This window comes from Sinocyclocheilus rhinocerous, unplaced genomic scaffold (genome assembly GCF_001515625.1).
Source record: "Sinocyclocheilus rhinocerous isolate Xijiao unplaced genomic scaffold, SAMN03320098_v1.1 scaffold1268, whole genome shotgun sequence".
Lineage (NCBI taxonomy): Eukaryota > Metazoa > Chordata > Actinopteri > Cypriniformes > Cyprinidae > Sinocyclocheilus > Sinocyclocheilus rhinocerous.
This window is the reverse complement of record NW_015664016.1, coordinates 134035-151897: the sequence shown is the minus strand read 5'-3', so window position 1 is coordinate 151897 and position 17863 is coordinate 134035. Positions and strand designations below refer to the sequence as shown.

The 17863-nt window shown below is 34.0% G+C and overlaps 2 protein-coding genes across 5 annotated transcripts in view; both read left to right on the top strand.

Annotated features, from left to right (window-relative positions):
- LOC107729277 (C-terminal-binding protein 1-like) overlaps nucleotides 1–9244 on the top strand; it is a 27620-nt gene extending 18376 nt beyond the window's left edge. The window contains exons 3-10 of the mRNA XM_016539736.1: nucleotides 834–978; nucleotides 2205–2411; nucleotides 3837–4051; nucleotides 4160–4290; nucleotides 5563–5690; nucleotides 6032–6146; nucleotides 7648–7721; nucleotides 9164–9244. Coding sequence (XP_016395222.1) covers nucleotides 834–978; nucleotides 2205–2411; nucleotides 3837–4051; nucleotides 4160–4290; nucleotides 5563–5690; nucleotides 6032–6146; nucleotides 7648–7711 — 1005 coding nt within the window. The 3' untranslated portion in view covers nucleotides 7712–7721; nucleotides 9164–9244. The remainder of the gene's footprint in view (nucleotides 1–833; nucleotides 979–2204; nucleotides 2412–3836; nucleotides 4052–4159; nucleotides 4291–5562; nucleotides 5691–6031; nucleotides 6147–7647; nucleotides 7722–9163) is intronic.
- Nucleotides 9245–12505: 3261 nt separating this feature from the next.
- Nucleotides 12506–16797, top strand: LOC107729282 (keratinocyte-associated protein 3-like). Of its 4 annotated transcripts, none has more exons than XM_016539745.1 (6): nucleotides 12506–12598; nucleotides 13075–13259; nucleotides 14399–14458; nucleotides 14683–14880; nucleotides 14987–15121; nucleotides 15849–16797. In XM_016539745.1, the coding sequence occupies exons 1-6, from the start codon at nucleotides 12586–12588 to the stop codon at nucleotides 15942–15944; spliced, it is 687 nt and encodes a 228-aa protein (XP_016395231.1). In that variant the 5' UTR covers nucleotides 12506–12585; the 3' UTR covers nucleotides 15945–16797. The 4 variants fall into 4 exon arrangements, with proteins under 4 accessions (XP_016395231.1, XP_016395230.1, XP_016395232.1 ...); XM_016539744.1 differs by having other exon boundaries at nucleotides 13060–13259; XM_016539746.1 differs by lacking the exon at nucleotides 12506–12598 and adding an exon at nucleotides 12626–12720.
- Nucleotides 16798–17863: the final 1066 nt, after the last annotated feature.

Genomic DNA, 17863 nt, shown 5'->3' with positions numbered 1-17863 from the left:
AAAATATATATATATATATATATATATACGTATATATATTTGACTATCTTGTTGTTTCTTTGTTTGTTTATTTACTTATTTATTTATTTCAGCATTTACCCAATATTTAAAATATATCTCAATATGTTAAACATTTAAACATCACCAAACGATTAAATGCCCCAATACTGGGTACATTTATATTTATATAATATAATATATTTGTATAGTTGTATGTATATTATTGGATTTATTTTTTAAGCCTTTTGCCAATATTCAAAATATATCTCCATATTTAAAACATTTTTCCTATCAGGAATATATTTTATATAATAAATATTGACAATATTTATATAGATATTTATATAGATATGCAAATATAATTGAACAGATTTTTCTACCTATCAGCTTCAATGCTGTTTTTCTACTTAAGTTTAAATCACACCGTAAATAAATAACAACCAAGCATGCAGCAACAAATAGCATGACCACTGTTGTCTGATTCACAAACTCCTATGAACCAGTTCTATTAAATAATTGATCTAAAAGACTCACTAATGCACCAGCTATGTGAATCTGTTACTGACTTACTGACTGGATGTTTATATGACAAAGATTTTGTTGTAATAAATGGTATGTTAATTAAAAGAACATTGAAATTTGGTACATTAAATAGATTTGGTTAATATGCATGTATGCATACTAAACAAAAACTGCAAGAAACACTGGCTCATAGAAACACATTCATAGTGACCCAATTATCAGACTAATTATCAGATTTATGTGTCCTTAATAAACACCCCACGGCTTTATTCTCTGATGTTTATAGTGTGGTATAAATGTGTCTGTGGCAGGTTGTGAACGAGGCGGTGGGGGCGATGATGTACCACACCATCACTCTGACCAGAGAAGATCTGGAGAAATTTAAAGCCCTCCGAATCATAATCCGCATCGGTAGTGGATATGACAATATCGACATTAAAGCAGCTGGAGAGATGGGTAAGAAGTGTTTCCTGGTCACAATTTTTGGTCTTAAAGGGATAGTTCACCCAAAAATTAAATTTCTGTCATCATTAACCCTCAAGTTGTTCCAAACCTGTATGAGTTTCTTTCTTCTGTTGAGCCAAAAATAAGATATTCTGAAGAATATTCTGAAACATGGAAGTCAGTGGCTACCGTCAACTGTTTGGTTACCAACATTCTACAGAATATCTAACTAATAAGCATTACATAACATTATAATACATTCTAATACTTATCTATTCATTGTTACACCTTTAGAAAGTATAATGCATTCAGACACATGACCAGCTGCACATGTAACAAGGAATTTGCAAATATTATAATGCAAAGAAATGTTTTGGAAGTTTGCATAACAACAACAACAATAATAATAATAAAAACCAGTAACACTTTATTTGAAGCATTTATATATAATGCATTATGAAAGTATTTTTAGCACATTAATTATGCCTTGTAATGCACATTTTATGCATTGGATTGTAACCACAGTTCTAATACATTATAATACTTATCTGTTCATTGTTACATACTGTATATGTAATGTATTAAAACGCATGACAAACAACCAGGTGCAGATATAGCAAGGAATCTGCAAATATTATAATGCATTTTAACTTTATTTATTATTTATGAAACAATATAATGCATTTCAACATATGAATACTGATATAATGCATGACACATAATGCATTATACGTAACAAAAAATCAGGTGCAATGTTGTTTTAGCAGCTTTCTGGACAATAAAATACACCTAATTAATGACAGTGAGAAACCTGAATGGTAGATGATATTGTGAAAAGCCATAGCAAATAAAATGTTGAATGAAAACATGCTACTGAAATCAAATACTGCTTAACTGAGAAACCAGGTTTAATCTTTGTTCAGAAACACAAAGTATTCTGCATGTAGTGAAGAAAAGTCGGATGTTTGAAAGTTTGAAAACCGAGACAGAAGGAGGTACAGGAGAGAGCTAATTGTACCTCTGGGACAGACAGTTTATATGGTTAGAATAAAAGGAGAAATATTACAGATACAGCTCAATACAGGTCAAATCCATGAATGGAGAGAAGATGGGATCTGGGGTTACTTGACTATCAGTGTTTATAGACCATCTGAGGCCATTTGAATCTGGTTTATAGAGTGTTCTGATATGAAAAGATTCATATTTACATGTTGCATAACATTTGTGCATGTCTGCAGGTATTGCGGTGTGTAATATTCCATCGGCCGCCGTGGAGGAGACGGCAGACTCAACGCTTTGCCACATCCTGAACCTGTACCGGAGGAACACCTGGCTGTACCAGGCCATGCGTGAGGGCACACGGGTCCAGAGCGTGGAGCAGATCAGAGAGGTGGCGTCAGGGGCTGCCCGCATCAGAGGAGAAACACTCGGACTTATTGGCTTTGGTGAGGGACAGAAATACTGGAACAATTATGCAGATTATTATTATGCAAAGGTGTTGTTTTTATTAACTAAAACTATTAAAAAAATGTTTTTGTTAAATTAAAGAATGTATAAATAAATTATAAATATGATTACATAACTTAAAAATAAAAAAACTTAAATGAAAATATTCTTGCCTTTGCAACTAACTGAAATAAGTTTTATTTGACTTACAAAAATGACTAAAACTACAGTTGAAATAAAAATAAATTAAAGCAAGCAGAAATACTTAAAAATGTAAAAAATGCTAAAAGCAAAAAAATACTACTAAAATTACTGAAATAAAATATAAAATATATTAAAATATAAAAATTAAAGTCAAAATATGAATAAATAAATAACACTTTGTTGACAGTTATGCAGTTGTAGTAAGCATGTAATAATGCTTGCTATGTAATAATAATGCTTGTTAATGTCATTTAATGAAAATTATTGCTATTATTATTGAACTAATTATTAGTTATCGTAATAATGAAATCAAACTAATTATAAATATATACACTAATACATTTTATAAAACTGATTTAGTTATATTTATGTTTGAATGAACATGAACTCATTTACTGTTTTTGTAACAGCAAAATCATCATAACTATGAAATAGCGCAAATTAAATTATAGGAATTATAGAGATCAAAACATGCACAAATATCTTAAGTGTCAATTTTTCAAAATTGAGATTTGTACATCATCTGAATAAATAAGCTTTCCATTGATGTATGGTTTGTTAGGATAGGTCAATATTTGGTTGAGATACAACTATTTGAATATCTGGAATCTGAGGGTGCAAAAAAATCAAAATATTGAGAAAATCGCCATTAAAGTTGTCCAAATGAAGTTCTTAACCATACATATTACTAATTAAAAATTAAGTTTTGATATATTTACGGTAGGAAATTTACAAAATATCTTCATGGAACATGATCTTTACTTAATATCCTAATGACTTTTGGCATAAAAGAAAATTCTATAATTTTGACCCATACAATGTATTTTTGGCTATTTCTACAAATATCCCCGTGCAACTTAAGACTGGTTTTGTGCTCCAGGGTCACATATGTTGATAGTTATATATAGGCACGATTTATCACTGTCTATAAGACTGATTTCAAGCATTTAAGAAAAATTCAATTAAGTGTTCTATTTTGACCTGTAGACATGAAGATGTTGCAGAAATACTGCAGGAATAGTTCAAATAAATGATGTCATCATCTAATCAGGTCACTCATGTCAAATTTCAGTCCGTGTCAGTGGTGACAGTGGAGGTTTCCAAATTCCAAATAGGACAAAAAAGCACCATAGTTGTCCATATAAGTTATATATGCCATCCTAAAGTCATTTCTGCTGGATGGGTTTGTGTTTACATGTTTATGTATATTTGTCTCATAGGCCGATCGGGACAGGCTGTGGCTGTTCGAGCAAAAGCGTTTGGCTTCAGTGTGATCTTTTATGACCCGTACCTGCAAGACGGTTTAGAGCGATCGCTGGGCGTCCAGAGAGTTTACACCTTACAGGACCTCCTGTACCAGAGCGACTGTGTGTCTCTCCACTGCAACCTAAACGAACACAATCACCACCTCATCAACGACTTCACCATCAAGCAGGTACATTACACACAAACGGCCCAATAATCCCATCCGGCGATCAGGAGCTCCATCTGGTGACTGTGGCGTGAACATGACTGTGAAATATCATGTATGATGTTTTGATAGATGCGACAGGGAGCATTTCTAGTCAACACAGCACGAGGGGGTCTGGTAGATGAAAAAGCCCTGGCTCAGGCTCTCAAAGAGGGTAGGATACGGGGGGCCGCCCTGGATGTTCACGAGTCTGAACCCTTCAGGTAACATTTGGAATGACATACCAATTGTAATCCAAACTCCATGTTACTTTATCTTAGGTTATTGGATGCAACTCCAAACTTTTCTTCAGCTGCACCAAAATTTGCATGTTATTAGTTCTATTCACTCTTAAAAATAAAGATGCTTCACGATGCAATAGAAGAACCTTTTTTGTCTAAATTGTTTCAATTAAGAACCTTTAACATCTGAAGAACCTTTCTGTTTCACAAAAGGTTCTTTGTGGCGAAAGAAGGTTCTTCAGATTATAAAAAGGTAAGAAAGAGATGAAAGAGACTGAATGGTTCTTCTATGGCATCGCTGTGAAGAACCTCTTAAGCACCTTTATTTTTAAGAGTGTTCAATATGCGAAATTAGGCTTAGTGCATTCTAGGTAATATAGTACATTGAAAATGGTCTATTGTTTTTGGTGGATTTTCAAAATGTGCATCCATGAATGCTCTTTTGGCTAATATGTTACCCAAAAAAATGCAAATCTAATTAATGCTTACTTTTTAGCTCTGGCATTATACTTTTCTAGAACATTTGATATGTGCTGCTCTGCATGTGTATTTATTTATTTATAAAACTGGTTTAAATGGCTTCTTTATTTATTGTATTAATCTCACTTGATTATTCTTACTCTCATTTGATAGTTACTTTTATTAGTATGCAAAATTTTAGTATTAGTATTAATATTAGTATTAATACATTTTAATATTGAAATGTATTGATCCAAAGTTGAGTAATAATACATTTTAAGGTAATTAATTTAGTTTGCTTTTTTTTTTTTTTAAAGAAATTAGTACTTTTTTCAGAAAAGAAATGTAAATCCAGGTGAATGGATCAAAAGACATTTATAATGTTACAACAACAACAAAAAAACTATTTCAAATAAATGCTTTTCTTTTGAACTTCCTGTTCATCAAACAATCCTGGAAATGTATAAATGTTTCCACTAAAATATTATGCAGCACAGCTGTTATCATGTGACACTGAAGACTGGAGTAATGATGCTGAAAATTCAGCTTTTCATCCCAGGAATAAATTACATTTTAAAATATATTCAAATAGAAAACAGTTATTTTAAACCGTAATAATATTTCACAATATTACTGTTTTACAGTATTTTTAATCAAATAAATGCAGCTGTAATGAGCAATAGAGACTTTCTTCGATAACATTAACAAAATCTTACTGACGGTAGTGACGTTTAATGTGTAGTAAATTGACATATAGTCTAATTCTGTCTTCCTCATCCTCTGGTTTTCTCTCAGTTTTTCTCAGGGTCCTCTGAAGGACGCGCCCAATCTGATCTGCACCCCTCACACGGCGTGGTACAGTGAGCAGGCCTCACTTGAGATGAGAGAGGCAGCGGCCACTGAGATCCGCAGGGCCATCACCGGTACTAAATCTCCCATTGACTTCATGTATTCAAATATTTGCTATTCAAAATGTACCACTTCTGATGATGAGCAATGAACATTGTGATTATCAATATGGGCAATATCAACTGTGAAGAGGGGAGTCCTGATTTCTCTCTCTTTCTTTCACTTCTGTCTATATTGCATATCTTTTCAAACTATCATTTTACCTCAAACATTATTCTTTTGCTGCCTAGTAAGCACTTGTATTTTCTTCAGGAAATGTAAATCTAGTTTCTTTTATAAGCTCTCTATCTGTCTCTCAAAGCATCCGTCCTATTGTAAATCAGTCATCGTGTGTTGGGTTTGTTCTGGTTTTCAGGTCGTATTCCAGACAGTCTCAGAAACTGCGTCAACAAAGAGTTTTTTGTGACTACGGCGCCGTGGGGGGTGATGGAGCAGCAGGTACATCCAGAGCACAACGGCGGAGCCTACAGGTGACAAAAGAGATCATCTGTTATTTCACACATCACCTCGTTCATCATATCATACTAACCCTTATTCTATGCATCCTTGAGTTTGTTACCATCACATACACCCTCTTTTCTAGGATTGACAATCTAGAACTGGTTTTTATTTAGAACTAAACCCGAAAGATTTTTAAGTGCATTCATTTCTGTTAATCTTTCAGTCCTAAAAAATCATTTTAATATAATTAACCCTTTTTAAAATCATTTTCTTAAGTAATTTATTTTTAATTATAAATAATATTATTATTTTTTTATCTGAACTATTCTATATACTATAACTATATAACAGCATGTGATAATAATATAGACAGAATTTTTATTGAATAGTTTAAGTTTGTTTTTCCTACTACATTGGCAAATATTCTTTTCTTGTTTTCAGTATAAATCATAATTTAGTGAAATTTATGACCATAAAACAAGAAAAATTATTTACCAGCGAGACACATTCAGAAAATTATGTAGTAAATGGTATAATAGTAATAGTTGAATAAATGGTATAATAAATATTAGTTGTTATTAAATAATAAATAGTATTTTATTATAGTATTTACTAAAATAATTGATTGAATACTATGATAATAAATATTTAGAGTAAATAGTAATAGTAATAAATGGTACAATAAAAATGTTTTTTATTAAATCAATAGTATTTAAAATATAGATTTGTCTAAAATAGTATAGTAAGTAGTATAATAATAGTAAATTGAAATTTTAAGTTTATTTAATGGTATGATAAATATAATATTTTAATTAATAATAAATGGTGTTTAAAAAAAAAAACTCTGAGTATGTTACAAAAATGCTGATGTTTTTGTTTAAAGTGAATAACAGCCACAAAAGTACTAAATCAATGAAATTGGTGATAAACCTGAATCATCCAATTAAATCTGAATCAAAACCAGACTGAATCCCTGTTCTTTTCCCCACTGGACTGAAGATCACTCCTTCCAAATTCATCGATTCCACTGTATGAGCAGCCAAGCAGTACAGCGGCTGTGTTCAGCTATGCAAACACGCTTCATTAGTTCATCCCTGTGTAGTGAGTGTTATCCCTCCAGATCACCATATGCAAACAGACTCAAACGAGACCGCTGTCTGTCCCTGTGGCACACATAAATTAACTTCGACAGAATCACCTCTAGATTTACCCGCTATGACCCTTCTGAACATTTCCCTGAACTAACACTAACATTTTTATGCATTTAACTCTCCAACACACACACACACACAAACCAGCCCGATTGTGTTGCTCAGTCTGATTGCTCAACAGACTCAAACGAGACCGCTGTCTGTCCCTGTGGCACACATAAATTAACTTCGACAGAATCACCTCTAGATTTACCCGCTATGACCCTTCTGAACATTTCCCTGAACTAACACTAACATTTTTATGCATTTAACTCTCCAACACACACACACACAAACCAGCCCGATTGTGTTGCTCAGTCTGATTGCTTCTCTCGCTCAGCAGAGTGGCCCAGCCGCTACCAGCCGTTTCTCCTGGCGGCCTGCAAGACAAAATGTATACCTAAACAATGACAGGTAACTACTTACAGCGTGCTGAGACACAGAGCGCAAGACACCGTCTAAACAGATCTAAAAACACTTGATGAACAAAATAAAACGATATCCTCACCTTTTGTTTTGACATTGCTCATTCCCATAGAACATGCAAATATCATGTGATGCCTGCTAATTGGTTTCTCATTAGTCCTACCGTTATTTAAATTATACATAATATTTGTTACCTCGTGTTTTTAGCTGTGTTGTGTTTGCATTTGTTGTGCTGAATTAGACTGCCACTTTTTTTTTTTTTTGAGAAATTGAGAAAAATTATTTGAGAATTCAGTAAATCAATCAATAAAGAAATACATGATAATAATGTGAACGTAATGAGTATAAGTGATCCATTAATTTTTAGAAATGTCGAATGTTTGTAGAAGTTATCACTTTTTACATTGATATTGATTTCTTGTCAATTTTTAACTTACAATTCAAATATGACAAAGTATATTCACCTTTTGATGTTTTTAAACTATTAAATGAATAATTATTTGATTTAAGATAAATCAATAAAGAAATACAAGATAATAATGTGAACGTAATGAGTATAAGTGATCCATTAATTTTTAGAAATGTCGAATGTTTGTAGAAGTTATCACTTTTTACATTGATATTGATTTCTTGTCAATTTTTAACTTACAATTCAAATATGACAAAGTATATTCACCTTTTGATGTTTTTAAACTATTAAATGAATAATTATTTGATTTAAGATAAATAAAATGGATACATTTAAGTCTCTTCTGATAAAAATACAGGAAAAACGGTAATATTGTGAAATATTATTACAATTTAAAATAACAGTTTTCTCTTTGAATCTATTTTAAAATGTAATTTATTCCTGTGATCAAAGCTGAATTTTCAGCATCATTACTCCAGTCTTCAGTGTCACATGATCCGTCCGAAATCAATCTAATATACAGATTTGCTGCTCAAGAAACATTTATTGTTATCAATGTTGAAAACAGTTGTGCTGCTTAATATAGTAATTTTGTAGAAGCAGTGATGCATTTTTGCAAAGATGATTTGATGAATTGACAGTTAAAACATTTTTTTTATTAGAAATCTTTTATAACATTATAAAAGTCTTTGTCACTTTTGATCAATTTAATGCCTCCTTGCTGAATAAAAATATTAATTTATTTAAAAAAAAAAAATCTTACTGGGCCCCAAGCTTTTGAGCAGTAGAGAATATAGCAGTGATTTGTTTTTGTCTGCAAAATTAAGTTTAAGCATTAAAGCTGAAGTCTTGAGATCAAATAATTTTTTTAAAGAAACCTGAGAAACATTTCAATCAAATGTGGCCAAACTTTTGCTAGAGTATAAATGAAGCTTTTGAGTCTGTAATCATGTGGTAAAGGGCGGAGCATAAAGCTGACGACCTCATTATACCTCTCATTATTTCCTCTGTATTTTCTCAGGTTTCCTCCTGGTGCGGTAGGTGTGTCTCCTGGTGGCATGGGTGGACAGATAGAGGGCATGATGCCCGGCGGGGTGCCCGGGGCCCACCCCCAGCCCAGCCTCGCCCCGTCCCCCACCCAGCTCCTCTAACACAACGACCATAGACAACACCTCGCCAAGTCATAACCACCTGACCACTGACCGACAGTCATTCAGCAAAACTGCAAATCAAAGAGACTAAGAGACAGTAAACGGGTGAACAAGCAATCAGCTGCCGCTAGCTGCACCGGAGACATGCTTCACGGACGTCTCTCCATCGTCTTGTTTCAGTGTTTTTCCATTCATTTCCATCGTTTCTGTTGTTCTTGTGAGGGGAGGACATAATTTCCACCTGTTTTTGAAACAGGTGGGCAGTGCTTTCTTTGTCGGGGGCGTGGCATGACATAATGGCCATACCTCTTTTCTTGTGCACCACTTACAGAGTTCGAAACGTTGACAGTTATCAGATGCCATGCACTTGTCTTCTTCCTCTTCGCCTTATTTGGGCCCCTAAACTAAACTCATAACTGTTTTTTTCTTTACATCCACAGAATTAGTGCTTGTCTTTGTTTGAATGTTAAAAGTGCTTGATAATGAAAATATATATATACAGTGTATCTATTAAGAGAACAGAGAGGTAAAGGCTGGTCTTGGGCAAAAATGAAGATGAATTATTAGCTTTTATCCAACATTTTGCATAGCTGACCTCTTGTTTACAGAATTGCACAAATTCAACAAGCACCAGCTCAGAAACAAGTCCTCTTCAAGACCCAAGAGCACACTATTTTACTGATATATCCATTCATTTCAATTCAAAATGAGTTTGCAGGATTTAAAATACAAACTGCGTTAGGTTTTAAGATGTCAGTTTCCAAAATCTTCAATTTGGATTTGAGTGAACGTCACCGTGAGGGACATAATTTTGATTTTGTTTGCTTTCAAAAAAAAAAAAAAAAAAAAGATGGCAGCTCACACAAAAAAAGGGACTGGAGTGAAAAACCGCCCCTGTCTCAGGAAGAACATTTACCGGTTACTCCAAAACACACGACAGCCCCGTCTAAATACTCGCTCCTTCCCGTCAGCCTACCCGAGGTATTTTTATAGATCTGACATCCAGTGCGTTTTTGGTGTTGAATGTATGGCAGTTAAATTAGATTTGTATTGTCTAGTTTAATGTTTTTGTAACCATACTTTCCTGTGATCCTCTCCCTGTTCCTTTTCATTTTGGGTTCTTTATGTGGAAGCGCACTGTTCGGAGCTCATTGTGTTGTTTATATGCAATATTCTGAGGTCCTCGGCCAACTCCAGTCAGGTTGGTTCTGGAACTGTAGGTTTGGTTTTTAGTGTGAGTATTTGTATTTGTTTATTGTACCGAGGTGAACATTTAGCATACAGTACAGTTCAAATAAAAAATACCATTCTGACTTTCTATACTCTGCTTGTGTGTTTGTCTCGCTTTACACACACATTTATGAAGGTCTGACAGGATTTGCAGTATGTAATGACCTTCAGATAACCCCCGCATGCGTCTTGGACGCCACAAGGGGTCGCTGTGGATCTGGGTTTATAAGTTTTTTTTATGCACGATAATGTTCAATCATATTTATATGCATACTTTTGGTAAAATAATAATACGAGAGAAACTAGTCTTTTACAAAAAAAATAAAAAATGAGAACATTAAAATAAAAAAAATCATGCTTAAGCATTTTTCGGGGGTTTCAAGATGTGTGCACTGAATTTATTTAATACACGAGTTTCACAATTTGAGTTGAATTACTGAAATAAATGAACTTTTCCACGACATTCTAATTTATTGAGATGCACCTGTATATATATATATATATATATATATATATATATTTATGTTTATGATAATATATTTATTTATTTATGTGTGTGTGTGTGTGTTAAGGCTAGTTTCTGTCTGTCTTTACCAAAAATAAACCCACCCCAAAACACTTAAGGCACTTATTTTATTTATAATAATTATTTATAAATCATTTATAACCTAATACATGTATCCCTGTAGTGTCATTATATATTGACATTCTGACATTCACGGCAATTGTGACAATTGGCTTTTTGGGGTCATTGTCATATTCTACACCCCCATTTATTAATTTTAATATTTGTTATTTATGGCTACATCATTAAAATGCTATATTATTCACTGTTATTAACAGTTTTTTTTATCAAATTATTTTAAAGTTAAAATTATGCTATTAAAAAGTTATTTTTTAAATAAAACATACAAGTATAGTTTAGTAAATTATTTCCTAAGTAAATTGTTTGACTATTTAACATTCTGATATAATATGGCAATAAAATGTTCATGTTTTGTGTGTGTCCTGTAAATTTAGCCTATTCCTTTTTCAATATAAAGATTTGATCTTGTTTACCTGATATGCCTGTGTTTTGTCCTTGCTTGCTTTCACTCCAGTATTTGCTTAGTGCTGATATTGTGGGATGTGGTGTTCAGATATGACAGGACTTTGGACACTGGCATTGTTCTATGCGTCTCAGTAGATCAATGCTGTCATAGTTTGAATAGTTCACATGAACAGACAGTGTTTTAGTGCTACAGTGAATGTCATGAAACTAAATCTATTCTTGGATAGAGCATTGGTCATGTGAGGTGCATCACCGTCTGGTAAAATCCTTGTGAACATAATGGAAAGCTAGAGTATTCCCAGATGCCTGTTTGACCAATACAATGGCAGTATGCAATGCAATGAAAAAAAAAAAAAGGTAAACATAAGGCATACATTTTTATATAGTATCATATATTAACTATTGCAAAACAAATTAAACTTTATCAAATGCATATATCATGCAATAATTCAGCAACATTATTTTGCAACTTGCAAAATTAAATGAAATTAAAAGTTACAAAGAATTAAAGAGAAAATCTGTGGCTACTAAATATAGGCCAATAATACATGACAGTAACATAGGTTGAGTGTGTGTGTGTGTGTGTATATATTTTTTGCTACGTTTTGCTCTGTTTTGCTACGTGGACTGCGTTAGGCTAACCGAGACTTGTCATTTGCACTTATATATTGTTGCTCTTTTGTTAGTTTTGACTGCTTTTATTGTCCTCATTTGTAAGTCGCTTTGGATAAAAGCGTCTGCTAAATGACTACATGTAAATATATATATATATATATATATATATATATAAAATAACCTTTTTCCCAGAATATCACATTTTCGTTTCACTTTTTAAGAAAATAAGAGAGAGACTGGCGCTCTTCCGTATTCGCATTGAATGACCTTTGCATTGTGGCTCCTCCCACTTCCGCTGCACAGGTGAGTCGTGTGTGACGTCATCGAGCATGAAGGGAGGAAACTGCGTTTGGTAGTTTTTCCTTCTAAACTGGGTTCAAATTCACGGATACAGATATGTGTGATTTCGGTAAGACGGTAATTTATTTCTTTTTATTGCAGGCGCGAAAATTATACGTGATTTATACTCAAGCCGTAAAAAACGGTGTCCAGCGAAAAGAAGCCTCCGACAATCAGTTGTGTTCTCGTGAAGTGCGCGTCTTTTGTAATGTTTACATTTTCCTCATTTCTATTCACTGTAGAAAATAATATTTAGCAGCTGAATAAACTTTTAGGAACAATATTTTGCACTAAATCCTGCTAAAGCAGATTAGTAGGAAAATGGTATTTGCGTCACAGTTATAAATGTTATAAACTATATAAATCAGTTGATATGTATTACAAGTAATTTTTTTATTGAGGCAACACTTAAAATGTTTGTCAAATACATTTCAAGATAAATAAAATCCACTGGAGTTCATAGCAAAACTGCTTATTAAACGTTTAGTTTGTTCTGAGAAAAGATGGACTTTTAAGTCCACTGTATGAAAGTGTGCTATATTCTAGACAAGCAGAAGGGCCCTGGGCTGCTGATGAAGAAAGGATTGACCCTCATTGTCATCGGTCATGTTAATTTCATCCTGAGTGCCATTGTCCATGGCAGCGTGTTACGCCATGTATCCAAACCCAGCAATGAGATCTCAACAGAGTATACCGTATCAAACATCATCTCCGTCTCCTCAGGACTGCTGGTGAGTGGTTGCACTTCTGTGGCTCCTAAATGATGCTGATTCAACTCCTGCATGTAGGCCTAATCTCCAGTAAGTGATGCTTTCTGAATCTCGAGAATATTCACTCAGAGAAGGCCTGGTCACATGTCTGTAAATGTAAATTAAAGAATTTGCTACTACTTTTGGGTATGCTGCATCACCCAGTTCACCCGAGTACAGTCTGCATATTGACTGAAGGAATATTTCACACAAAAATTAAAATCTGCGCAAATTTTACTCACCCTCAGGTCATCCAAGATGTAGATTCTTCATCAGAGAAGATTTGGAGAAATGTAGCATTACATCACATGCTCACCAATGAATCCTCTGCAGTGAATGGGTGCCGTCAGATTGAGAGTCCAAACAGCTGATAAAAACATCACAATAATTCACGGTAATCCACATGATTCGAGTCCATCAATTACCATCTTTGTGTTTATAAGAAACAAATCCATCATTAAGGCGTTTTAACTTCAAACCGTTGCTTTTTGCCAAAATATGAGTCCATAATACATAATCCGTAATAATGCTTCCTCCAGTGAAAAAGTCCATCCTGTGTTGTCCACTCACATGAAAATCCACTAACCTATTTGTTTAGAACTGTTTTCGCTTTGCTTGATCTGTGCATATTTCTCTCCTGATTCAGATGAGATCATCTTTTTCACTGGAGAAAGCAATAATATGGATGGAGGACTTGTTTAAAGTAAAAAATGTCTTAATGATACATTTGTTTATTACCAATATGCAGCTTTTTGCTTCACAAGACATTAATTGATGGACTGGAGTCGTGTGGATTATTGTGATGTTTTTATCAGCTGTTTTTGGACTCTCGTTCAGACGGGACCCATTCACTGCAGAGGATCTAAATTTCTCCAAATCTATTCTGATGAAGAAACAAACTCATATACATCTTGAATGGCCTGAGGGGAATACATGTTCAGCAAATTTTCATTTTTGGGGGGCGAACTATTGCTTAGCTGTTTAGAAAATTGCTTATAAAACTCTTTCACACATTTAACACACTGAACTTTTTGGGGTTCCTGAGTAGTTTTAACATTTCTACATCTTCCCACAGAATAAGAAAAATCTCAAACCTAATCATGTTAACATGTTTTTCTCAGAGCATTGCAAGTGGAATTGTTGCAATATTGGTGTCAAGGAATATTGCCAACTTGAAGCTGGTAAGTAGGCCTTATCTAGGGTGAATATATGTTCTCTTTATCAGTATGAAAGTATGAAAACAAAGCCAAAACCTGGACATTTTAGATGATTTAGGCATGTCTGGGAAAAAGAGAACGTATAGTCACACTAGCTTATCAACATTATTGTTCTGTATACCAATGCTAAAATACCACGTTCTTTCCCTGTAGTGTTTAACACAGCTCTGTTCTTCTGCTTCCTGTAGCACATCGGTCTGTTAGTGAGTTCCTTTCTGAACGCCTTTCTCTCGCTGGCGTGTTTAGTGGGGCTGATTTTGGCGATCAGTATGACCATTTCAGCCGACGGGAGCACGCTCATGAAAGGATGTAATTCCACTAACATGCCTGTGAATGCACGATCTCCGGTCATCGTCAACTGTCCTTTCGATGCCACCCGCATCTATGTGAGTCAGTCTATTGAAATGCATGTGGTGTTTTTGAAATAAATAAAATATAAAAGTTTGAACTTTCATTTTGTATGTGAAGACTGAACTGCTTTTTCTCCTCCAGGACACAACTCTTGCTCTGTGGTTCACCTGTGCTGCATTCACAGCACTTGAGGCTGGACTGTCTGTGTGGTGCTTTATTGTGGGTCTCCAGTTAAGAGGCATCGGACCCTGTGCTCAAACCTACATCAGAGAGCAGGTACATCTCTCAATATTCATGCAGACAGCTCAACTGAATGAACCTGCTGTTTAAAACCATAGTAATTTTCATAGGGATTTTCTGTGAACCTCTAACAGATTATGGACATGATTTGGCAGGGTTCTGAGCTCTTTATATATACATTTATGCATTTAAAGGAGTTGCTCACTCAAAAATGAACATTTACTCACCCTCAGACCATCCAAGGTATAGATGAGTTTGTTTCTTCATGGGAACAAATTTGGAGAAGTTTAGCATTCCATCACTTGCTCACCAGTGGGTCCTCTGCAGTGAATGGATGCCGTCAGAATGATGGACTGGAGTGGTGTGGATCACTTGTGGATTATTGTGATGTTTTTATCAGCTGTTTGGACTCTCTTCTGACGGCATCCATTCACTGCAGAGGATCCGTTGGTGAGCGAGTGATGTAATGCTACATTTCTCCAAATCTGTTCCCATGAAGAAACAAACTTATCTACATCTTACATGCAATTTTGGATGTTTTGTTCATTTTAGGGTGAACTATTCCTTTAAGGCAGAATAACATTTATCCAAAACAACTTGCATTGCATTCAGAGTATACATTTATCAGTTCAAAACACAGCCAATGTAATTCTAAGGGTCAGAGAGTGGAAAATGTCTTGTAAATCTGTAATTAGAAGTGATCAGTGATTTAAAAAGTTATAATATGGCCTCTTTTAATCAATGTGATTTTATTTCATGACAGCTAGAAGAGGAGGCACTAGCATCAGGATCAAAGATGGACCAAGACCACACAACTCAAGGAGAGCGTCTCATTGCACATCACTCCGCCAGCGCTTAGAGAGACAGTCCCAAGGTTAAGGTGGAAGTTTAATTAAATGCTGTGTAGTGAAACAGATCATAACAGTGGTTTGCATTCATACTGAGTTACATTCTGAGTTTGTATTATATGATAATGGTAGATGAATTGAAGCACTGAGGTTATGATACAGACAGTCAGTTGAGCTCCAATCAGATGAACGTTTGGACTAAATGTTTCCAGTCCACACATGTAGACTGTAATTAGGCCGAAAACATCATTATATCCATTATGTTGTTTTCTGAAACTGTATCTGGAGTTACTTTTTGTGGTTCTTGTTTACATTGAAAAACCCAACTTGTGCGTAATTTCAAAATTAAGATGATGATTTTTCTAAAGTGACTATTTGTATTCTTTTTTTATACGAGATGTTATTGTGCTTGTGATGTCAAATATACCAAAAATATTTTAGTTAACTTGAAAGCAGTTGTTTTAATAGCTAATGTGCCACAGACTGCTCTCTATAGCCGGTAGTCATTCAGATATTCCAGTATGCAGTATAGAGAGTGTGCCAGAGCGCCGTGAGACATGTTAATATGAGTTGGATTTAATGATGCAGAGGAAAATCTCACATTCACAGATAATCCAGTATGATTAAAGGCATTAAATATTGACATAGTGACGTGCCTGACACTGTCAAAGCAAAGGGATTTCCCTCTACATGATGCATTATAGTTCATTTCAAAAGACTGTGTTTGTGTGTTTAGAGAACTGTAATTTTGTTTCATTCCTGACAGATTATTCAAAAGTTCCTCATCTGAGTTCAGAGAGGTAAAGCATTGCTGTCTACATTTCATTTTATTACTTTTTAACACTGTAGTATGTCGTTGTTATCAGTGTGCGTTATATTTGAATAAATACATATTAATCTAAAAATATTTTTCGGAATCTTTTCTCAATGCAAATGTGTTCCATAATGAATAATTATTTAGATAAGCCTGTGAAATATTTTTCGATATGCAGATACAGTAATATCATTTTAGATGCCACAAAAAATGGTGAATGTTACTCTTTTAAATCTAAGTTTTAACCAAGAAAAAACTAATTTTCTATATTTTGTTTTTAATAGTCTTAAGAACAATTATCTAAAATGCAATTACCTATTGCATAAATTGTAGTTTTAAAAAGCTCAACAATTCAAACAAAAGTTATTTGACCCTCTTGAGGTGGATGAACAACATTTTCTGAAGACCTACTTTGACTGACGCTTTGTTAGATTGTAAAAACACTGATCTCACGCTGGCTCTGCTTAATTCCATATGTAAGTTGATGTTGTGTTCTCAGTGTTATGGTAAAGCTGACCTCATTCACTTCACTGCACCTGTTGGATTGCTGGACATCTGCTGCTCACTCAGAGCCTCAGAGACAAAAACCTAGTTATCTACTGACTAGATTATTAGATTCCAAACATTATGGTTATTACTTTATTTGGATTTGAGACTTTAGTCTTTGCAACTTTACAGATCTTCTTTATGCACCAAGAGCTTGTAACACTCCAAAGAGAAAGGAAAAATTAAAATCGCATCATATGACCCCTTTAAGACAGAGAAAAATACATCATTAACTACCCTGCTCCCCTGTTTACTAAGGTCACTGTGAAGTTTAGTTTGAGAGAATTTTATTATATGAACCAGTAGACCAAGATATTTAGTTATATATTGCTTACACACAAATATTTTCCCATTACCTATTATGTCACTGCTTTTATTGTGTGTTTTACTGAGCATTTGTTATATATTACACGTATAACATTAAACCCACAAAACAAGGTAGAACTGTTCAACCGCAGGAAAAAAATTATAATTAAACTTAAAAATATATAAAACAGAATTTAGTTATAAATTAATTCACCCAATTATTAGTTTTGAAATTAATTAATTAAATATGCACCCTAGCTCTGT

Excerpts from the sequence above, each read along its gene's own strand:
- LOC107729282 (XM_016539744.1), top strand. Across the intron at positions 14,459-14,682 it reads ATATTGCCAACTTGAAGCTG|CACATCGGTCTGTTAGTGAG; the intron begins GTAAGTAGGCCT and ends TGCTTCCTGTAG. Across the intron at positions 14,881-14,986 it reads TCGATGCCACCCGCATCTAT|GACACAACTCTTGCTCTGTG; the intron begins GTGAGTCAGTCT and ends TTTCTCCTCCAG.